The following is a 25502-nucleotide window of genomic DNA, read 5'->3' on the forward strand; positions in this document are numbered from 1 at the left end:
TTAATTAAAACAAAGGTTAATGATATGTAATTCTCGTAATTTTATCAAGCTATCTGGCTCCTTTTTTGAAAACCTACTCCTCCAGACACTTATTGCATCATAGGGAGATGGAGTAAACAATTAATCGACGAGAGGCTTAAATCCCCTACATGATTAATGTTGAAAGGTTTAGCCTCATAATCTTATAAAAAAATGATTTTGGTGATAGATACGCAAGGAGAAATTCCCTTCTCTCCTCAATATGCTTATTGCCCCATTGGGAGAAAGGGATAAATTAGCCTATGTGTAGCTAAAACTAATATATGGCTAAAGTCCCGAGTTTAAGAATGAAATAACTCAATAACAAGAGAAATTATTTAATTTATGGTTTTTTTTAAAAATGCAAATATTTTATGATGACATGCTATGACAATGATGCAATAAAAGATCAATACTCTCATTCTGTGTCCTATTTAAGGAGACTTAAGTTCATAATCGGGTGTTCACTAGAATGGTTGGCTACTAGCTTTTGTCTAAAACATGTAACTCAAGGGTAGGTGTATATTCCTAAAAGGCTCCCAAGATGCCCTCACCCGAAGGTGAAGACCTTACTTAAGAATTTTAGCCTTCCAAGAACATAAGCTCTACAGGGACCAAATTTATTAAGCAAGTAACAACTTAGTTGAGGTATTCATGGTAACCTCCGAGAGTTCAAAAACTCCACAGGGAAACCACTATTAACCTCTACTAACCTATGGTACTCATAGACTTGGGCATAGGGCCCAAAATATGTGTGTGTCAAATTGTGTAAGTGCACAGTGAGTGTTGAGAGCATGCAAGCCTGCCACTTCATTCATATATGCTACCCAACCCTTATCTGTTAATTAGATCAAATAGATAGACAAATATATCTATAAATAAAAGTCATCTATCTTAAGGTGTATTCCGCATGTTATCTATCCTAAAAACATGTTATAAAATACAAAAGGAAAGAGAAAAGGGGAAAAAGAGGAAGAAACAAGGGACATATAAATTTAAAGGGATAATAAAGAAAAACCATATTATATTTTAAGCATAAAAAACTTATAGGCTTGACTGTCTAACTGTCCCCAGTGGAGTCGCCAACTGTCACACCCGAAAAAATGCGATGCAGACAGCATGCGAGCAGAGGTCCCGGCCTTCGTGGCGGGAACCGGATCAAAAGAGAAGTTGCCATTGAGATTTTGAGGTAAATCTCGAGAAACCGTTTAAAAGGAAGATAAGGTTGGTCTGCAAAATTAGAGAATAGGTTTGGGAGTCGATTGAGTATGGAAAAAGTGTTAGGCACCCCACAATACTTGTTCGCCAGAACGGTTACCTGAAGTTTGCTATGCTCTATTAATATAATTTTTTAATTATTTTAGTTATCTCTTTTATATTCATGTGTTTGATAAAAATAATAAGAATTAGGTGAAAAATATTTATTTATTTACGAAGGAGGGCTAGACTCAGAATCTGACTTTGAGGCCTACATACCCTGTGATGGGGATCAAAGTCCACGTAGTTCAGGCTTAAAAGTTTGTTCGTAAAAATATTTTTTTGAAGAGAAATTAATTAGAAATAATTCACTATTTTGCAAATAAAACAATTTCTGAAATTTTGATATGTGTGTTTTAAATTACAAAAGGTAATTTAATTTTAATTATTTTCTCCATTTTTGAATTTTGAATTAAAGAAAAGAAAAGGGTTTAAAATTATTATTTTTTTATATTTTGTGATTGGGAATTTAATTGCAGTACCTGCAGAACCTTATTGGTTCATACGGTAATACAATTGCTCTAAATATCTATGGAGATTCTAAAATCTCACACGATAAAAGAGTTTGGCAATTTAATTTATTTATTTATATTCTTATGTACATTTTTAAGTGTTAATAATAATTTTTTAGCATGTAGATACATGTTTTGAAGAATTTTAATCAACATACCTGCAAAGCCTTATGGACTTATACGGTAATATGGTTATCCCAAATATCTGTGGAGATTCTAAAACCTCACATGATAAAGGAATTAAATTTAATTAATTGATTTAATTAATTATATGATATATATGTGTGTGTATATATATATTTTAAAAACTTAATCATTATATTTTCAGAGTCTTATTGACTCATATGATAATATGATTATCTTATAAGTCAATGAAAATTCAAAAATCTCTCATGACTAAAAGATATAATTGGTAAATGTGATTACAATTTAAATACATTAATTTGATTAATTAATTTTTCTAAATTGTATTATATGATTATTTGCAAAAATTATTTATTTATTATAGAAATTGAGAATCACTATATCTGCGAGGACTTATTATCCCATACGATAATGTAATTAATTTAAGTCCTTACGAAGATTTTGAACCGAGCCTTCCTTCCGCTCTTTGTGCCTTCTCCTCGTGCGCGTGCTTTGGTTTCCCTTCCTTCTTTTGCTTTTTCATTTTGCTCTATCTGCTTTCCTTTTGCGTGTGTGACCGGTCATCTCTATTCTGCTGTTCTACCATGTCTGTGTGCCCTTCTGACCGAGTGAGCGAAAAATTGATGGGTTAATGTTTAACCCATCAGTTATTATTTGTTTATATATATATATATATATGTTTGTTTTGTAAAAAAATAATTTAATTTTTTTAATCATGTTTATTAATTTTAAAATTAGGAAACAAATTTGATTTTGAATTAAGCATATATAACTTTTTTCTTTTTTTTTGGAATTTAACAAAATTTAAAGGAAGAAATTCAAAAAGAGTTGATTCTTAAAAGTTAGCTCCTAATATTTTGAATGGAGCAGATAATTTTGGAGAGATTTTCAAAGATTTAAATAAAAAATTTTGGTTTTGTTGAATCATTATTATTATTTTGAAAACATAATCTTAAAAAGAATTAAATTTTATTTTTTATTTTTATATATTTTAGTTGAATTTTTATTTTTGTTAATTTTCTTTTAAATATCTGAACAAAATACAGTGTTCACAGTTGCCCATCTTTACTTGTTTCTTATGTAAGTATAGGAAAAAGTGTGCTTTTGAATTCTTACATAAGTGGCAAGTAAAGATAGAACATGTATTTTGGTCGGCCATGCAATACCTATGAAAGAACCTAATTGCCCCTGACACGACAAGATATGATTAAATACAAGACTATTGCTTAACAAACACAATGACATGATTGTCTTTTAATGTGATGAGATGATGTGATGCAAATGAAAATGATCAATTGACAAAGATCCAAACACAATGCAAGACTATTGGATAAAAACACAGTAAAATGATTTTTGATTTTTGATTTTTTTTAACAATGTGATGCGAATGAAAATGATTAAATGATAATAATCCAAACAAAATATATGTTGACTAGATATGTGTGTGTATTCTTACATTTAAGATTTAAATCTAGACTTGTTTGCAGATTTGACATTAAATATAATTCAGAAACAAACATAAGTCAATATTTCATAAAGATATGAGAAAATTGCATCCAAGGAGCTCCCAACAGGTTTTATCATGAAAAGGGTTTAATTGACCATGAAATCAGTCTGCAGGACTAAAGGCCTAAGTGCAATTAAATTAGGTTGCCGAAAAAATTAAACTAGTCTACCCATAATATATATATATATATATATATGTTTTAAAAGTCTACCTCCATTGCCAACAATCACACCACCACATCTTCTACCGACGAGGTTGCCAAAACCTCTAGTGTTGGTAACCAATTAAATGATTAATTAAAGGTGTTTAAGGGGAGGTTTGAATCCAAAACTCATGGCCACCTAAAAAAATAATGGCCATTAAGCTACCAATGCAAAATATGCAAAATAATAATATATGTAATAACTTTATCAATAGGTCAATCACAAGTGAGAGGTGTTTTGGTTACAAGTAATAATTTAAAAAATAGCAAGTCTCCATTATATTTTAAGAAGTAGCAATTCTAAAATTAAGAAATCTAAGAAATTGAACCAGCACGTTAGAGTGAAAATGACAAGTGAAGTGCCCTAATTAACAAGTAATTATTCGAAAAACAACAAGCCCTCATTACATTTTAACAAGCAGCAATTCAGAAATTTATAAGTCTAAGAAATGGAACAAGCAAGTTTGAATGAAATAACAAGTGAGGCTTCACTGGTTAACAAATAATCATTCAAAAATAACAAGTCCCCATTACATTTTTAGCAAGCCACAATTCCAAAATTAACAAGTCTAAAAATTTAATGGAACTAACGAGTTTACAGTGAAATGACAAATGAGGTATGTCAGATAATTAAGTAATCATTTGAAAAATAATAGGTCCTAGTTACATTCTAAAATCTTAAAAACGTAAATGCATCTAATGGTAGTAGCTTTTGGATGAATTATAATTTTCTGATGATCATTTCTTTCTTTTATTCCATAGAATAAGTGGGTCTTTTATGGCCAAATACCAAATTTTTAGCCTTGCATGCATGTAGATGGTGACAAAGAAAGATCATAACTTTGGCCTTATTTTAATTGAATGCTTGATTGCCTTCTCCTTGATTGTGTTTCCAAGATCATTGGCATCTACATGAATTTTTGCTTCTAGTACCCAATATAAACAATTTTTTTCCATAATGTTAAGAGCCACAAACTCAAGCTTTGAATGATTTGACATAAATATACTGCCATAAAAGTATAATAAAAGTTAGATGAAGTTATGAATAAAGAAGATTGAACAGGTAATAAATAAATAAAATCACACATGAACAAAATTCAAAAATGATCTTGCAATGAGAAACCTTTCTAAAAAGCCTTTCAATTACCATGGCTCTCATATTTATAACGTACTATAGAATAAACCAACTGGAAATAAAATGCATGGAGGAGAAATGGAGAAAAGATTGCATGAGAAAATTTCCGTAAGATTATTGTATTTCACAATACAAATGATATGCCCTATTTATAAGTATGATCTTACATTCAAAGGTTACACTTATTATAAATGAAAGTAATAGATAATAAAACTCATGAATGCATGAGTGGTAATTGATTATAAGATTAATGGAAAAATCATGCACAGAGAGTGGCGAAAGTTGCACGAAAAGATAACGAGGTAGGGAGATGTGGACATCCACACAACCTTTTAATATTCATAATAGCTGTAAAATAATTAGAAACCTTCGTTAAATTTCAATATAAATAAATAAATAAATTTATTTTAAAATTACCTGGGCACAACAACAAATGTGGGAGATGAATAAAAAGCACTACCACAAAAATAGAGCTTTGGTGGCGTTTGAAATTTTAATCTTGTGGTATTTAATAAATGCTATAAATTTTAGAGCTATAATAGGTATCTCATGGTGTTTCATTAATTAATAAAACGCCATGAGACTAACGTGAGAGCAAAGACATTTCATTTTTCAAACATCACCTCTATCAAATCTTTTTTTTTAAATTAGAGAGGTGGTGTTTCTTCCTTGAGCAAACACCACCTCTCTCATACCTCAAATTAACAAATGTGATGTTTATTTGAGAAAAAAATACCACCTCTCTCAAACTCAACTTAATAGAGGTAGCGTTTCTTCCTAAAAAAACACAACCTCTATTACTTTCCTTTAAAATAAAAATGTGAAATAGATGGCATTTGTAAACCTATTTGTTATATAATTTTTTTTAATTCATAACACAATTGTAAATTTTTTTAAGGCTAATAACTCTTGATATTTAAAAAAATTATTATAATTAAAAAACTTAAATTCAAATAAGTGGCATTTCTACACACTAAAAATGCCATCTATTTGACTACAGAGGTGGCATTTGGTCATCAAGAAACGCCACCTCTTTGTTTTTTTTAAATTACATTAGGCAGCATTTCTTCTCACCTAATGTTATTTTTTTAAAAATAAAATTTTATAAATTTATTAACCCAATTTTTAAATCAATACAAAAAATCAAATAATATATATCAACTAATCCAACAATTTATAAACATTTCATTTATACAATAAAAAAAAATAGCTTTGTGATACAATAAAAAGTCTATAACTACATTAATATAGCTAAATTCTCCAAAGAGGTTGAAGATATGAAATGAAAATTTTTAAAAATTTCTACATTAATAAACTATTTAATATTTACCTATGTTCTGTAGAGTTGGTAATTCGGGCGAGCCGAGCTTATTCGGGTCAGGCTCAATTCGGGTCAGGCTTATTCGGATCGAGCTTAAAGCATCCTACCCCTTCTAAAAAGCCCATATAGCCAAGCTTAGCCCTAACACCTTCAGGCTTCGGGCTTATTCGGGCTGGCCCGAATACTTGAAACTTTTTAAAAATATTTTTTCTTTATTTTTTGGACCAATGTTAATTTTTAAATAATTCTATTAAGCATAAAATATTATCTTAATTTTAAAATAATAAAATAAAAAATAACTTATCAACTTTATATTTAAGTAGCTCTGTTATTATTTTATTGTATTATGTATAATTTATTCATGAATGTTTCCTTTACTTATAAATTAATGTCTTAGTTGTTTAAATATTGCTCTTATTATAGTCATGTATAAATATTTTATATATTTTAATTATAATTAAGTTAATTTCAATTCAATCACAGTTAGACTATTAACTTTAAATTATTATCCTGATTAGCTCAAAGGGATTCTTACTTTAATTTACTCTTAATTTTTAAATAAATCTAGTATGGACAATAACCAAATAATTATTCAAGAATATTATTCTATTTATTATGTTTATCTAGTAATAGAGTTGGAAATTCATACATGCCTAAATTTTATTTTTAAAATTATTTTTAGTTTTATTTTTATCTTAAAATTAATTGTCTTAATTTATAAAAAATATAAAATTATTTTTTTATATGCAAATTATTTATAGGACTCAAAATTTTTTTCAACAAAAATTGGATCTTAAAATATTAAAATTAATATTAAAATATATTTTAAATATTATTTTGAGATATTTTATTGATATAAAATAATAAAAATATGAAATCTAACTATTTTTAATTTTTGTTAAAAAAATAACTACGTTAAAACACTTATATATATAGTATTTTGGTATAAAATGATATAAAATTTAAAAAATTCATTAATATTTATCATATTTTATATTTTTTAAAAAAAATTTTTTATTTGAGTATTCTGACCAAGCCCAAACCCGATTGGGCTTGGCCTGAATTTTCTCAGGCCTATTCAGGCTGCTCGAACAATAAAAAAATAATATTTTTTTTAGGCTTGGCCCTAAATTTTTCGGGCGGGTTCGAGCTGACTCGTCGAGCTTGGTCTAAATTACCGGCTCTAATGTTCTGGTGTTTTAAAGTCAAAACAAAAAAATGATCATTCTTTAATTTAATCATAAATTTGCTTATCAATATATTCCAAGCACTTTGTATCCTCATAGTACTACAAAATAGATTAAAATATGATGTCATAAGAAATTAAAAATGATAAAATTCAAATTGAGTTAATTTTTATACCTCAAATGGGATAGAGGTTTGACCATGAGTGATCACTTCTTTCATGAATTTCATAATATAGTAACCACAATCATTGTTATTTGGTTGGAAAGGGCACTAAAAAATTTACCAAAATATAATGTAAATTTATTAATGAAATAAATATATTGTCAATAATTTAAAAATTTTTTGAAGTATAATTTATACCATGATTTTTGTCCATTGATAACTTTTAGAAAATTCTTTATTTCTGGTAAAGGAGAGCTCTTTGTGACCTCAAAAACTGTTCAATGCCCTAATAAAATAGAAAAAAATTAATCAATATTAATTGATGCAAATATATATATATATATATAAATGTGTAAAATAATTCTTATAAGTATAAATACTTACTTACTGAATAACCTCAACATATTAGGTCCATCTGTTGGCATACTTTCAAATAGAGGATCCAAATAATAAATTAAAGGTAAAGAAATAGCCACAGGATTGATAACAATCAAAATTCAATGTTTCCTAAAAAATTTAAACTTTTATTATGCTTTAATAAAATTGAGGTATCATACACAAAAGAAAAAAGATAATCAATAAACTACTTACCTTGCATTGTAAGGAATTAAGAATAACATATGTTTTCCAACTTCTGCCTTCTCTGTAAACATTTCTTTTATAGGATTTACTTGCTTAAATGGACCCAATGTTAACCCATGACTAATATCATGAGGACTAATAAATGTAAATCTATTCATTTTCTCCATGTCTTTCTACAAATACCTTGATAAATCGCAAAAACTTGTATTAAAATAAATCATAAAAAATGATAAAAACATCAATATCAAAGGATATTATAAAACAAGTATCTTATCCAAGTGTTGAGAGTAGAAGCACTCGCCCATTCTCGATTAAGTATTTCCATGATGTTATTTTTATCAAGATATTCCCAACTATCTTTATAATAGATTTCTTCCTCAAATCTTATTTCAATTATTTAGCCATTAGCAATAAGCTTTGGCAAAAAGAGACCGAAGAGCTTCATGAAAATTATTAATCCTTTTCATTTTTGAAGCTCCATGAGATACATTTTTTTACTTATGCGATTTCTAAACCACTTCACAAATCGTCGATTATGTTCTTTTGTTACAAAATTCTCATTTCTAACACCAAATATGTCTTTGAGAATATCCTCATGTTCTTCCACGAATGGCTTAACTCTTCAGTGTTGTGCAGAATATATAGATGAGCTTGTTCACATTCGATTGCTGAGATGCTAACAACTTTATTTTCAATTATTCCTTTCATTGATCTTTATCCATCATGATGAAACTTTGGAATCCTTATAGCATCAATGTTGGATAGATAATCTGTACACAATGCAATTGCTTCTTCGACTATGTACCGTTTAGAAATACACCTCTCGAGTTTATATCTATTCTTTACATAGTCTTTTAATATTTTCATGTAACACTCAATTGAGTACATCCATCTTAAATATGCTAGCCTGCACATTTGAACTTCTTTGACTAAGTGGACAATCAAATGAACCATGATATCAAAGAATGAAGGCAAGAAATACATTTCAAGTTCACATAGGGTCAAAACAATTTGCCTTTATAGGGCTGGCAAATTTACAGGGTCAACCAATTTATTACAAATCATCTTAAAAAATAAGCATAAATTAGTAACGGTGAGTTGCATTTTTTTTAGAAAAATAGATCTAATGCCAATTAGTAAGAAATTTTGGATGAGCACATGAGAATCATGAGATTTAAGCCCTTCTAACTTCAAGTCTTTCATTGATACAAGATTCTTTACATTTGAATAATATCCCTCTGGCACTTTAACATTATAGAGGAATTCAAGAAAACATTTTTTTTCTTTGTTCGATAGAGTGTAAGCTGCTAGTAGTAGATATGTGCGATTTCCTTTCACCACTGGAGCCAGCTCCTCCCTTATTCCTATAGAAACCAAATCCAACCTTGATTTGACACTATCCTTGCTTTTTCTTAGCAACTGAAGTAATGTCCCAATCACATTGTCACAAATTTTTTTTTTTCAATATGCATCACACTAAGAAAATGTCTTATATGTAAGGACTTCCAATATGGTAGATCAAAAAAGATTGATTTTTTCTTCCACCCACTTGTTGCAACATTTCTCGCAAAGGGCTTACCAAAATGATTACTAAGATCTTTCACCTTTTCAAACATATTCACTCTTGTCTTTAACTTAGGCGGTTTCTCTTCTTTGGATTCACCATTAAAAGCTTTTCTCCACTTTCTCCAATAATGTGTCGAAGGCAAGAATCTACAGTGTCCCATGTAAACATTTTTTTTTACAGTGATCCAACTATATTGAATGAGTGTCCTTTTCATATATAGGACACGCATCATGCCCATTGATACTATATCATGACAAATTTCCCTAAGCAGGAAAATCATTAATTGTGCAAAATAACATGGCTTTCAAATTAAAACTTTCTTTTTTATGCCCATCATAAACCTCTACGCCAATGTCCTAAATTAATCTCAAATCCTCTATCAAAAGGGCCAGATATATATAGATATATATATATATATCATTTCCTAGTTGTTTAGGCCCATAAATTAACACAGATATCATTATAAATTTATGTTTCATGCATAACCATAGAGGTAAGTTATAAATTATTAATATCACCAGCCATGTGCTGTGAGTACTGCTTTGAACACTATGTGGGTTGATTCCGTCAGTTGATAATGCAAGACGAAGATTCCTTTCTTCCTTTCCAAAATTAGGGTACTCAAAATCAATTTTTTTTCATTAAGGGGAATCTACAGGATGCTTGAGCTTGCCATCTTTAATCCTTTCATTCTCATGCCATGTCAACATGTTGGCGATTTCTACATTTTCATACATGCGCTTAAATCTCGATATAATTGGAAATACCAAGGCACCTTTACAGGCCTTGATTTCTTTCCATATCATGATGCTTCTCATTTAGGGTACTTCTATAATGAGGCATACTCATTACAAAATAAGATGCAATCATTAAGACATGTATGTATTTTCTCGTAGCCTAAACCAATTGAACAGAGCATTTGTTTAGCCTCATATGTCTTAGTGGAAAGTTCATTATTAGCAGGAAACATATCTTTTAAAGCATCAAGCAATAGAGTGAAACTCTTATAAGTCCATCCACATGCAGCTTCTAAATTATACAATATTAGAACTACTAATAATTTGGCGTATTTTGTACAATCAAGATACAATAGTTTCTTTGAATCACCAATTAACCTTTCAAACATTTTAGGACAATCAAAAAAATCATCCTCTATTACATTTAGCATTTTATCAAGACAATCAGTCTCACACGCATTGCTGCCACCATCATTACATATATCTTGTCTCTCAAAAGACCTAGTGGTATGATCCCATTCACCAAATACATTATTCCTCTCCTCATGCCTTGTCTAGTGTGTATAACTTTGATCAATTCCATGACATACTAAATGATCTAATAATTCAGTTGGAGTAGTTCTCTTTCTATAGCAACAAGCTGAGTAAGGACACAAAAGTTTGTTTAGATCTTTCACATGTTGAACTGCAAAAGTAATAAACTCTTTCACACCATCCCTATATTCTCTTGACGATCAATTAGCAAACATTCACTTTTAATCCATACTCACTACCTATTATAGGAAAGTGTTAGGTGTGACTAGGTAGTGTTTGTGTCACGCATGCATAGTCTACTAATAATTTCTTTTTCAATTTATTGTTTATATTTTAAAATAAAATCAATAACATAATGATTTAAAATTGAAAAATTATATATTAATTCAACAATTTAAAAAATTTCAACAGTATAATTGTAACATCCTCAATTTTAAACCCAAATTAACTAAACTTAAAAAGGTTAGTAAAGTGAATCTTTGGGGTGTGTGGCCAGAGAGGCCTAACGGGCATGTTTGATCTTGATTTTAGTACTAAACGTGGGTTTGAAGGAGAATCAAGTCACCTGGGGATAGAAGAGGAAGAATTTCTAAAGGGAGTCGTTTTATGCCACGCGCCATAACGTGAGGTTAGTCCGTCACAGTGCATATGTGCCAATACACTTGGGAGAAGCTCTCTGTGCCATACACCACGGTGCATTGTGCGTCCATCACGACACATAGCCAGAATTCTGCAGTATTAAGTCGCGAACCTGATGTGAAATAGAAGAGAAAACAAATGAGAACGAAAGAGTGGCGAAAAGGCTGAGCTAAGGTTTGAAGAAGCTGATTGTTGGGAGTAATTTAGAGCTCATAAACGCCCAAGGTAAGCCTCCTAGCTTAAATCTTCCTCTCTTCTTTCATTTTCTTAATGGTAGAAGTTAGGATTTGATTTTTAATGGTGATTTTCAGTCTATAAAGGTTATGGGTCTAAATTCATTGACTTAAATAGAGTTAATTGGGCAGATTGAGCCAAGTAAACTTGATAATTTTGATTTTATAATGATTGGTGGTTGAAGGATATTGAATGTTTGAAATTCCTATTAATCTGGTAGTTAGGAATAATGTGGCCTCATTAATGCCCATTTAAGAGCTTAATGCTATAAATGAGAGTTAAAGAAAGCTAAGAAACCTTGTGGGTACTTCTACATGAGTTTAAAATAAAGCTTGAGTATTAAGAAATGATGAGAATGTTAGTGAAAAATAGCTCAAAATAGATAGATGTTTTACATGGTAAATGCTTGTAGTGTAATTACCATTGGCACTATTCAAGCTTCGTGAAAGCTTCGAGAGCAAGTAATTGAAGGGTGAAACTTGTAATCTCACAAAGGTTTGAGGTAACCAGGGGAATTCTATCTTATGCTTGTGTGTCTATTAGTTTATTGATTTATGAATTATTATTGGATGTACAAACTAGAGAAAATGCAAATGTGGCTTAAATTGTGAAGAAATCCACTAGATTAAATTTAGGAGTTTTATGCCTTGTGATGAAATTTTTTCCTTCAAAACAAGAGTGGTGGATTTTCATATTAATGTGATTTGAGAGTTCAATGATTTGTTTAGTTTAGAAGTTCCATGAAATATGTTTGAGAAGTTCAATGATTGTGTAATAATGAAGTCCAATAATGTTTAAAAATAAGAAAGTTCAATGATTTTAAAAGTATGAGGTACAATAATTGTGATTAAGGAGTTCAATGATTTGTTTGGTTTAGAAGTTCCATGAAATGTGTTTGAGAAGTTCAATGATTGTATAATGATGAAGTTCAATGATTTTAAATGTGTGAGGTACAATGATTGTGATTTGGGAGTTAAATGACTTGTTGAGTTTTGAAGTTCCATGAAATATGTGTGAGAAGTCCAATGAGTATGTAATGTGATGTTCTATGATTTGTACATGTGTGAGTTATGGCATGAATGTCCATTGCATGATCTTGAGAGGCAGAAGTTTGCCTAGGAAGCAGAGTATATGAGAAATCCATATGGTAAGGCCCCATCCGTATGGTGGATTGCCTAATTTAATTCTATCTTTACTGTCCCACTGGTTCAATGAAGAACTATTCCACTGATTTAATGAGGGACTCAAACCTAGCTAGCTATCCACCGGTTCAATGAGGAAGCTAGTCTAGTGTATATGACACCTCATAGTGTGAGAATGGGGAAACCGTGATCCACAATTAGAAATATTTAGTTGATAAAGGATATGTATACTAAAATTATATATCCAATGAATTCTTTAATAAAGTTTGGTAAGAAAACTAAAACTATATTAATAAATAAGCACTAAAGACTAAAACAAAATATGTAGTAAGAAAATAATTACAATTATTAGATTAAAATAAATATTTTAATATGGTTATTTCTTTTATTAATTACATATATTAATTAATAATTATTTTAAAACAAAATAAAAAATAATCCTAAAAATAATAATCAAATATATAATTAATATTTATTTAGTTAATATTTAATATATAATTTGTTTAATAAATAAGATAGAGAGGTTGTCTTTTCAAATCCAACAAACACCACCTATCTCCTTAAAAATAAAAATAATTTATAATATTTAATAATAATAAATAAAAAATAATTAGTTAATAAATAAAAGAAGTGACGTTCAAAAGGCCTATAAATGCCATCTCTTTCTTTAAATATAAAAAATATTAAAATTAACTTGTAATATTATATAATAATAAATCTAAATATATTATAAAAATATTAAAAGTAAAAATATTTTTTAAATAGTTTAAAGAGAGAGGTAGAGTTTCTTCCTCTAAAGACACCACCTCTCTTTTTAAAAATTAAAATATTTATTTATATAATATTTAAATATATAATATTTTAATACTTGAGAGAGAGGTGGCGTTTTATTTTCAAACAAACGCCACCTCTCTCAATAAATATAAATAAAATATTATGTATTTATTAAATATAAATAAAAAATTATAACTTAATAAAATTAATTTATTATTATGAAATAAAATGATTAATATATGAATTTATATTATTTAAGAATATATGTATATTAATAATAATAATTATTACATATTTTATTCAGCAATTTTTTTAAGATAAATGGCATTTGAAATTTGTAGAAACATTATCTCTTCAATTTAGTTATTAACTTTTTAAATAAATTAAAGAGGTGGCATTTCTATATAAAAGAAACGCCACCTATATGGTTTTAAATTATTAAAAAATTATACACATAAATTATTTATGCTTATTATGTATTTATAATAGAATAATTATATAATATTATAAAACAAAATAATTATTTATAATGAAGTAGAGAGGTGACGTTTAAATATTAAAATGCCACTTAGTCGTTGATCAACATAAATTCTTGACATTTTATTTTAAAAACACCACCTTTGTGAATTTACTATAATTATAAAAAAAAAAATAATTTAAAAGTTGTGGCGTTTGATGAAACAAATGTCACCTGCTTCTTTAAATTTGAGATTGATAGTGTTTTATTTTTTATTGTTATAAAATACATGCCATTAAATATCATTTTTGTAGTAATGAAGGGCAAACTGCTATGCAATGTAGTGCAATAAGGACATTTTATCTTTTATTTATATATATATATATATATACACACACTTTTTTTCCCAAAACAATTCAACATGTCAAGAGTTGAGTAGTGACTCTCATTATTACGTGAACAAGTAGTTGATAATTTGAATCTTATCCTTGCGTATGTAGAAACTAATTAGTTGCATATAATCTATCATCTGCTCTCAATATTTTGGGAAGATAATATTTGCTATTAGTGGGACATACCTCTTGTTCTCATCAATATATATATATATATATATATCTACACACGTACACACACATATATATAATATTTACATTGAAAATTTAGATCTAAATATGTTTGTGGAGTGAAAATTAAATTTAAACAAAAAACAAGTATTAATTGAGATTTCAACCATAAATTACACCCCTCTGAACTTTATTATAAGAACATTCTTATGATCTTTAATGTATAATTTACTGTTATACTATTAATTGTTTTCTTTAAATATTCCTTGCTTTGAAGTTTCCTAACTAACTAAACAAAATTAAACTTTTCTAATTATGATTTTTATTGAGGAGAATTTTAAAATATTAAAAGAATTGACTTATTTTAACCAAATTCTCATTATTAAATGCATAGTTGTTAATATGTCTTTATAAAGCGAAAGGAAGTATATCTTCAAAAATTTTGTCATTTAGTAACGCACACCTAAATTTTATTTTTTAATTAACACACATACATATGACATTTTACATGTGAAAAGCCAACCGTTTCATTTCATTCCTCGTTTTCATTTCAATCATAATTCGAGTGGAGAAATATTATATTACCAAGCAGACGCAATTTGACGAGTCATTATTCGACAAGAATTTTTAATCAATTTTGATTCGTATCTCTAAAGATTCCAGATCTCATACATCATCAATTCTTAATATTAAAAAAAAATCCAATATATTGTATCACGCACACAAATGAACTCAAGTTTGCATGATTACTGGCAGGGACTAGTGAGAGACTATCATCACCTTCACTTTCACATGTCGGCAACTTTAATCAATATTAATATTTTAGTAAAAAGTAATCGTTACAATTTAAAATATGGGGAAACAAAAAAATCACATTGTCACGCTTGCACTTATGCTTGTCCAATATTTTGTAAAGTCACGAAAACAATAATTCGATAATCGTGAAACTAACGATGAAAGGAGAGGTTGTGAGAGGATAAAAAACTTTTATAAATTAATATTTTTACATTTTTATTTATAAATCATTTTTAATATATTTTATTAGAATTAATAACTTAAACTTTAAAACTCTGATTAAAACTTTAATAAATTTTTGACTTTGTCTCTATTAAATATAAATATTTTAATAAAAAAAATTTATTAATATTTAATGGAAAGTAAAAAAAATTATAATAAAAATTAATAACATAACTTATAAATAAGATTAAAAAAATCTTATCTCTTTACTTTATAATAGGATCTAATGGAGTAGAAGTAATAGACGAGGCTCTGTTCTAAAGCACAGCAAGAAATCACAAACTTGAAATTAAAATCATGATTTTAACCAAAAAAAAAAAATTAAAGAGAATCACATATAAGGCCCATCAAAGAACATGTTCATGTTGTAGACTCAATAGATTCTACTATTTCTCTATTCTCAAGTACAATTATTTTTAGAGGTGACAAGACCAAACTATACCTTTAATGAGAAAAAGCAAATGTGTTTAACTTTAACTAAAAAAAATTAACAACAAACGGTCCATATCTTAAGTTATCATTTTTCTATATTTAAGTTGTCATTTTTTTATCAAGTTATTATTTTTATTCTTGACACAAGTTATTGTATGCATGCATGCATGCATGCATACATACATACATACATATATATATATATATATATATTATTTTGCACTATTATATCAATAAATTTAAGTGGCCAATGGTTATCAATTATGGTGATTACACAAAAACTTATTTACAATTAAAGGATTTGGGATTTAGTAGCAATTTGCACATATTTAATGAGATTTTAGAGTAATTGAAATCCTTGTATGGGATTCAGTAGTAATTCTTCCTTTTATAAAATGCAAGCATTATTTTATTTCTTAATTAATTAAATTAAGGTTTTTTGTTGTTTATTTGCGAACGTCATATGGCACTTGTATTTGTGAGAGAAAGATTACTGCACGTGTGACACGACTAAACGACTTAGCTACAAGCCTTTGCTTCAATTTAGTTTCAAACTTTCCAGGTATTAAAAAAAAAATCAGTTTGAAACTTAATTTACGGTAAAACTATAAACATACATATATATCGCAGTTATAATTATGAATTATCCCACGTGCCTGAGCTTTCTCAATTAATTACATCTTTTTTTGCCAACTTAATTAATTAATAACTAAATCGAAATATATTGACAGCTACACATCATTTTATGGTAGATTTTTGAAAATTGGATCTTTAAAATATATGGGATAAACAGGTCAGCTTGACCAGCCCAACTTGTTTGCACTGGTTCTGGCAAAATGATCTCTTGAGCGCAGTGAGTTTAAATTTATTTAACTTATAGTATAAAATTCATGCCTTTTTCAATCATTCTATATTTAAACTTGATTTTAAATTATATTATCTAAATAAATTTCAGTTTGTTAAACTATTTTTTAAAAGGCATCCAAATATAAATCCCATTACATTAATTGGATTTTTTTTAGTAAAGTGTAACTGGTTTTCACTCACATTCTTTAGTTTGCAAAATTCAGTTTATTCTAATTTCAATTTTGCAATTTTTCATCCAAACACACCCTCTGTGTTTGTATTGTGGGGTATTTTGTTTGGGAGGAGGAATTTTAATCCATGCACAGGCTATTAGAAACTAAAATAATTATGAGAAATTAAGCTGAAGGACATTATAATTTTCTAAATTCAATTTTCTTATTCCATTCAAAAGAAATTATTTTGGACCATAATTATCTTCTAACAAATTAAACGATGTCAACTTAAATGTGTTCTACTCACGATTGGTTTGGTTGGATCAGGGTCAGACATGTTTTTTTCCTTGACAAAAAGGTGATATAGATATTTTAATTACAAAATTCACATTAGTTATAATAATGGAGAGTAACCAGGTCACAATCATCAATAGTTAATCTATTTCAGCAATATAAATACTTTTTCGCCACCAAAATAATTTAAAACTCGTTAGACGCAAGGATGTGTTAAAATAATATAACTTGCATATATAGGAAATTTGTTAGAAAATAATAAAGGATTGAGTGTGTGAACAATATAAATTTCATGTAATGCATGATATCTAAAAGCCAAAGCTCAACCACTAATTAATTAGCTCAAGGGTGTGTTTGGTTTACACATTCGATTGAGGATTGGGATGCCCAAACTTCAATTAGTGGAGGTAAAAAATCCATTTTAAGATTAGAAATTTTACTGGGGAAAAAAAAAAAAAAATATATATATATATATATATATATCAAACGAGCTTTAGGTCGAAAAGTGCTTTTTCATTGAAGCCATCTCACCGGGCTTCTTGGCGCTTATCAAGAACGTTGGTGGACCCCAATCACAATCTTATATGGATCTCCTCTAGAGACAATCATCCATTGCGACCCACTCTCAACTTTTACTTTTATATGTATATCTTTTTATTTATCTTATTTAATTTGTTCTTTTAAAAGACATGAGTTTTCAATTTTCTCAACACTTTTATTGATATAATATTAATATTAATAATTAAATTATACATTTAATATTTTATGATAATAACTTAAAAGTGAGGTGTCATTAATATTTTTAAATTAAATAAAAAATTTATTAATAAAATAAGAGCTTAAAAAAACAGTTCAAAACAGTTTAATCATTTTAGGTTCTGGATTTTTGTGGAGTTTTGAAAACCTGCCCACGTGACAGCAGGTTAACCAAAGCCAATTACAGGTTAAAATGGTGGAACCAAATCATTATCTTCATTTTGACCAAAAAAATCATTTGTTTTCATCGGTGACAATTCTACCAATCTGACTATTCGAGTGACACGAATCTCAAAACCTACAACACTACGGAGGACTTGTTTTTTTTTTTTAATTTTTAATTTAAAAAAACAGAAGAAATTTACAAACTTATTTGAATAAATATTTTTATTTAATTATTTTTAAAATTATTTTCATTTTTTTAAAATATAAAAAATAGAAAACAAAATTTTTATTTTATTTTATTTATTTTTAAAATACACTACATTTGATTATCAAAAATTATAATTATCTTGATTAATTTTTATTATTATTAACTGTTTATAATTATTATTACCAATTTTTTTAATTTTAAAATTTTTTTTCAATTGACATAATTAAATATATTTTTATTTTATTTTGTTTTAAAAAATAATTTTAAAAATTATATTGTAAAATAATTTTTAAAAATGAAAAATGAGAATAGAAATGAAAGAAGCCAGAGTACTCCATCGCATTCATCTCCGTCCCAGACTCTCTGATCCCATGTCGCATCTCACTCCCTTGTATCTTCATTAACTTTTTCTTTCCCTTCCTTTCTTCTGCTTTGGCCTGAGCCTAACCCCTACGTGATTAGACTTTTTTTTTCCCCCTGACCTATGTGATTAGATGTGGGTTCTAACCGAAGCGGAATAAAACTCATTTGAATTGCACAATTTCATTATTCCACCTTTTTAAAATTTAAAATTTTTAATTATTTATCAGTTTACTTTAAATTTTTTAACTCTACTTTTTTAAAATAAAATTATAATTTAAAGTTTAATATTTTTTTTTAAAATATCAAACGAGTCACAAAAATATAAAGTATGAAATTCATGTCCTTTTTTTATCATAAATATCTAAATTGTCTTTTAAATCAAATGATGTAAATAAATTTTAGTTTGTTCAATTAATTTTTTAAAAAATATTTAAATATAAATTACATTGCAGTGACCAACTTTTGTCTGACTTTAGTTTGTAAATAAACGCCAGTTCATTAACTTCAGTTAAGAATTTTTTAGTCTAAACACATCATAATCGCACAACAGTTCTGAGAACGACCGATTACTGCACGTGTTAAATCTGAGTGATAGCAAGGCGGTGAGACAGCTTGGCTAAATTGGACTTGATATCTATATATAAAGGCTTGAATTTGGTTCCAATCACAGCACACAGAACTCTGCAAAACACGAGACCTAATTAAGCAGAAGCTTCTTCCTTTCACTGCTTCAATGGCTCTCCACCAATTTGCCCTACTTCCAAATGCTACTTTATCCTTCAGAACCAAAATGCTTCCATCAATCATGAGCTCTGGTGTTCCTCGTACAATCCAATGTAAGGCTTCAACCAGTATTGTTGTTTCTGATCAGACCAATGCTTCTCGTCGATCTGTGAATTACTTCCAACCTTCAATTTGGCATTACGATTATATCCAGTCTTTGGGAAGTGATTTTGCGGTATGTTACTCAATTTCACTCATTTATTTGCTTTATTATCATATGTCTTCCAAAATTTCATAACCTTTGTTGCCAATATGAGTCTCATGGCAGCGAACCATACAGGAAAAGTAGGATTCATAAATTCAAGGGCTCTCCTATCATGTAGTCCTCTTGATGAGATAAGCTTTCATTTTGGACTTGTACTCATAATATATTAGTACTTTTATTAAAAGATTAATATCATGGAAAGGACTATTCATGAAAGATTCTAACGAATAGAGTCGAGAATATAAATCAAGTTATATGGATTGACCTAAATAATATATTATAAGGGTCAGGTTGGGTTAAAAAGTATTGACTTTTATAAAAAATGATCATTTTTGACTTAGATCTGATAACCCGTGAACTAAATGAATTAACCTTGATAGGTTAGGGTTAGTTCATTTAACCCATATTATTAATTAAAAAATAAAATAAATTAAAAATTAAAAATGGAGGGAGTTTTGGCACTAAAACGCCACAAGACAAGCAGATTTTAGATCAATCTCATATATTTATTATGTAAATTTTTTAATGGCATTATTAAATATCATATTACAACTTCTCATTTATGTATAATTTTAAAAAAAATTATTACAAAAATAAATAAGTTGATTCTTGACCTATTTAATTCACTAACCCACAAAAGTTAAGTTGGATTGAAATTTTTTCAACCCATATAAAAATAAATTAAATTCAATCCAACTTATATTTTCTTCATCTCATATGGGCCAGATTGGCCCATATTCTCGCTTCTACTACCTAGTTGTGAAGTTGATTGTTATAAGTTCTATATCAAAAAGCTTCACCAAAAAAAAAAAAAGGTTTATGAGTTTGAATGACTCTCCCATTTAACGCTACTATTTTTGGATGAGCTCTTTCTTTCCTCTCATGCTCCTAACATTTCCTTCTTATTCTTCTTATTATGATCTTTTCATAAGCCAGTACAGACTTTGTGATTAAAAGCTTTATATGAACCTATATGAATTATATCTTAACAAGAAAATGAAGATTATTACAGGAAGAATCATATGCAGCGGAAGGTGATCGGCTTAAAGAAGAAGTCAGAGTGATGCTTTTCAAATTGGCAAATCCTGTGGATCAGCTTGATCTCATTGATGTCTTGCAACGACTTGGAGTGGCAGCTCATTTTGGACTTGAAATAAGAAACCTTACAGAAAATATTTACCACAAAAACAAGGGAACATTGAAGGGGAACAAGAATTTACATGCCACGGCTCTTGAATTTAGAATCTTGAGGCAACATGGCTATGACGCGTCATCAGGTATTTAATTATTCAATTTTCACTTGTGAGGCTGTCTTAATTAATTACGTTATTGTTATTGAAAATATTCTTGTCATTTACAAGAAAAATGCATCGTTGACTCGTGGAGAAATTCAAATTCTTAAGAGAAAACTTGAAAATATTCTTATATATGCAGATAATATTTTCTGAGAATGTCTACAAGACTGTTTTTGTGATACAATCTTTGTGAAAATCTACAATTTTATATAAACTTATTTTTAATGCAATATTCTCATTTAACTTTTTAAAAACAGTACAATATTATCCCTACCATTAATAAATTGTTCACTTTTATTAGTTAACAAAATAAAATTATAGAAAAGGACCTCAAAATTATATTATAGAAAAGGACCAATTAAATTTTTTTGATCATTTTCAATAATTTTTTAGGTCACTCTCTGTAATTTTTAGATCTTTTTTCCAAATTTCTAGTCATCTAACAATCAAAATTAACTTTAATTAATGATAGTGGTGACATTACACTATTTTAAAAAATTAAAGGGAAATGTTGCACTAAATATGAATTTAGGGTCCCAAGAGTTTTTGGACCTATAATTTAAAGGTGAAATTGCTCCCTTTAAGTCGTAATAATATTGATGCTAATAACTGTAATTTGCATGGTTGTTTGCAGAAATATTCAAACAATTTCTTGATGACGAGGGTAATTTTGATACTCGCCTTTCCTTTGATATTGAGGGTTTGATATCTTTATATGAGGCCTCATTTCTATCAATGGAAGGTGAAACAATATTGCACAGAGCAAGAGATTTTAGTTTGACATGTCTCAGAGAATTTGTGGGCAAAGACAATAATAAAGACGATGAGATGTGTCTTTTAGTTAATCATGCCCTTGGGCTTCCACTACATTGGAGGACATCAAGATTAGAAGCTCGATGGTTCATTGATGTTTATGAGAAGAGAGACAATATGAGCCCAGCTTTGCTTCAGTTTGCTAAGTTAGATTTCAACATATTACAAGCCAACCACCAAGAAGATTTGAAACATGCATCAAGGTGAATAATCATACTTTTGTATTTGCAAACTAAATCATCCAAAATAAGATGTTTTCAACTGCCTAACATATCTTTAAAAAGTTTGTTATCCCATTAAATAGGATCGGCTATATAAATTGCATGAATCCATTGTGAATATTGAACAGTTGAAAACATCTTATTATTATATGTTAAAAAAAAAATCCCAAGATTTCATTTTCACCTCTATTTATTAAACAAATATATGTAAGTATTAATATCTTTTTTAAAACACTCAAGGAAAAATGACAAAGCATTAGATTATTTTACAAATGGCCCAATATTATATATGGACTAAAAGTATTCCAGAAGACAACTTATAATACTGTTAGAGTGTGTAATGATGAGTCTTTAATAGAAGAAAAATAGGGTACTAACGTGTGTGTGTGTGTGTGTGTATTAATTGGATTTTTTTAAAAAAAAAATTTCAACTGCAAGATGGTGGAATAGAATTGGACTTGCAGAGAAGTTGAGTTTTTCAAGAGATAGGTTGGTGGAGAATTTCTTTTGGACAGTGGGTCTCGCTTATGAACCACAATTTGGACGTTTTAGAAGAGTGATGACAAAAGTGAATGCACTAATAACAACAATTGATGATACTTATGATGTGTACGGAGAATTGGAAGAATTACAACTTTTCACAGAAGTGGTTGACAGCTCAGCATCTTGCGCTTGAATAATCTTTCCCTATAATATAATTGTCTTAAAATAATATTGTACTATGATTTTACAATTTTTCTTATATATTATGCAGATGGGATATAAATGCCATAGATATACTCCCTGAGTACATGAAAATATGCTTCCTTGCACTTTATAACTTTGTTAATGAAATTGCCTTTGAATTTCTTAAAGAGAATGGGAAGAACATCACTCCAGTACTTAAGAAAGCGGTAAGCATATAAATTCAACAGAATGATTTGGTGATGATGACTCTCTAATTTCATGTATAGATTATGATGCTTAATTAATTTTATTTTCAGTGGGCTGATCTTTGTAAATCATATCTGGTTGAGGCAAAATGGTATTATGGTAATTATCAACCAAGCTTGCAAGAGTACTTAGAAAATGCTTGGATTTCAATCAGTGCACCAGTTTCACTTGTTCATGCTTATTTCTTACTTACAAGCTCAACAAAAATGGAGGACTTGATTTGCCTAGAGGAAGACTCTGATATCATTCGTTCTTCGGCAACAATTTTGCGCCTTGCTGATGACTTGGGAACTTCTGAGGTATTTATCATCACAACAATTAAATTGAATCCTCTATAAGTGGAGCCATGATTTAATAATAAAGGGGGCAATATTAAAAAGCATATATATATATATATATATTATAGAGCTTTTAAGGGGGCCAATATTAAATATCACATATATTATAGAGCTTTCATAAATTTTAGGATCAAAAAGGCAAAAATATCCAATAACTTTTTTGCCAAAAGCTAGCGTCCAATCTTATTACTTCAATAATGATGCATGGATATCTATAAATTTTTTTTTAATGAGGACATCCTTCCCCATCTCGTTAAATTTGCTTGATATTCATGAATGTTGGCTGTTAAAAAAATAAACAGAGAAATAAACATAAAGTGTAAAAATATCTAAAAACTTTTTTTTTTCCAAGAGTATGGTATCCTTAAGTCTAGGTATTTTTTCTCCTAAAAAAAAAAGTTTTTGGATATTTTTGTTTCTTAACCCAACATCTTGGTCCAGGTTAACGGAAGTTAAGCTATATTTTAATATTTTGAGGAAGGATGTCTTCATTAAAAAGAGTTAATAAGGTACTCATACATCTTTGTTGACTTAAAAATATTGAACGCTCTTTGTGAAAATGTTCTTGGATGTGTTTGCCCTTGTCAAAAGTATATAATATCTATATAATATTAAAAAAATTTCAAAAACTCCCAAGGGGCCAGGCATGGTCCCTATTGGTTACCTTTTCCTTTGCTCTTGCCTCCATTCTCAATTACCTACACAAAATTGCAAGTATGGCTTCATCATTTTGTTTTGTTTTGTTTTGTTTAGCGTGAAATGGAGACCGGTGATGTACCTAAATCAATTCAGTGCTGCATGAAGGAAACTGGAGCTTCAGAAGAAGATGCTCGTAGACACATAAATTCCTTGATTATTGAAACTTGGAAGAAGATGAATAAAGAAGCTAGAAATTCTTCTTTCTCTCAGGATTTCATTCAAATTGCTATGAACTTTGCAAGGATGTCACTATGCATGTATCAACATGGAGATGGCCATTCTGACCAAGATCCTGAAACAAAGAATCGTATTACGTCCATACTTTTCCATCCTATTGTATAAATTTAATTTGATGCAGTAAGTCCATTTTCTCAAGTATGTGTATTACTTTCATCCCTGTGCCATGCACAAGGGTAAACAAAAGTTTGATGATATCTATAAAGTGATATATCATTATATAGAAATTTCTGGTCACTGATTACTTCTATATATATATATATATATATATCCATGAACTATATATTGGTATGCAGCATGCATGCATAGTTGCATGAGTAACACATAAAATTCATCAATTAATGGATGGAAGTGAGAGACAATTTGCAACTTCATAGGATTTAAATATAATAATAATTATATGGCCAAACACTTCCATGCCAGAATTTGTCGTGTGAGTTTTGAGTTACATCAAAATGTGAAGAAATTTTGTCTAAGCATATTCCAAAAATGCATAGCATATAATATGAACATAAAGTTTCTTGCTTCAAACATAAAACAGAATATGCTATTGAAGATTTCCCTTTTTAAAGTTATGGATTGCAAATCTATGAATCCAAGAGTTTCTGCAATGATATTAATATACTTTTGTAATTAGTCTTACGCCTCTTGCTTTTCGATGTAATTTGCGTACAGTGCTGCGAAATAGTTATACTACATTACTACAAAAAAGAAAATATTGGATGATTATTTTTGTCTATATTGAACGGTTATGAACGATCCAATATGAAACCGTTATATATTGATAAAATAAATATTGGATGGTTATTAGAACCGTCCAATATAATGTCAAAATAAGTGGTAAAGGAAACAATATATTGGACGGTTATTTTAAGAACTGTCCAATATATGGACATATTAGACAGTTTTAGTCATATATTGGACGGTTATAGTAAATAACTGTCCAATATTTTTATTATATTGGACGATTATAGTAAATAACCATTTAATATATTGCAATGTTTTTTTAAATACGTTGGCTGCATTTCTTGCAGCCCCCCTGCAACAGT

General features: G+C 28.6%; 1 protein-coding gene across 1 annotated transcript; it reads left to right on the plus strand.

The window, feature by feature from the left end:
• Window positions 1–19655: 19655 nt before the first annotated feature.
• LOC129287657 (terpene synthase 10-like) lies at window positions 19656–24558 on the plus strand. The gene is made up of 7 exons (XM_054923879.1): window positions 19656–19887; window positions 20930–21194; window positions 21847–22228; window positions 22685–22900; window positions 22998–23139; window positions 23230–23478; window positions 24271–24558. Exons 1-7 carry the CDS (start codon window positions 19663–19665, stop codon window positions 24556–24558), a joined length of 1767 nt encoding a protein of 588 aa, XP_054779854.1. The 5' UTR covers window positions 19656–19662.
• Window positions 24559–25502: the final 944 nt, after the last annotated feature.

The sequence above is a fragment of the Prosopis cineraria genome, unplaced genomic scaffold (assembly GCF_029017545.1).
Source record: "Prosopis cineraria cultivar Desert tree isolate PC_DT_omini unplaced genomic scaffold, ASM2901754v1 PC12, whole genome shotgun sequence".
Classification (NCBI taxonomy): Eukaryota; Viridiplantae; Streptophyta; class Magnoliopsida; order Fabales; family Fabaceae; genus Prosopis; species Prosopis cineraria.

Bases quoted from the DNA above. Each gene is read 5' to 3' on its own strand.
- LOC129287657 (XM_054923879.1), top strand. From the start codon at position 19,663: ATGGCTCTCCACCAATTTGCCCTACTTCCAAATGCTACTTTATCCTTC. The intron at 22,229-22,684 runs GTGAATAATCAT...TTCAACTGCAAG, and splicing joins GATTTGAAACATGCATCAAG to ATGGTGGAATAGAATTGGAC. The intron at 23,479-24,270 runs GTATTTATCATC...TGTTTTGTTTAG, and splicing joins ATGACTTGGGAACTTCTGAG to CGTGAAATGGAGACCGGTGA.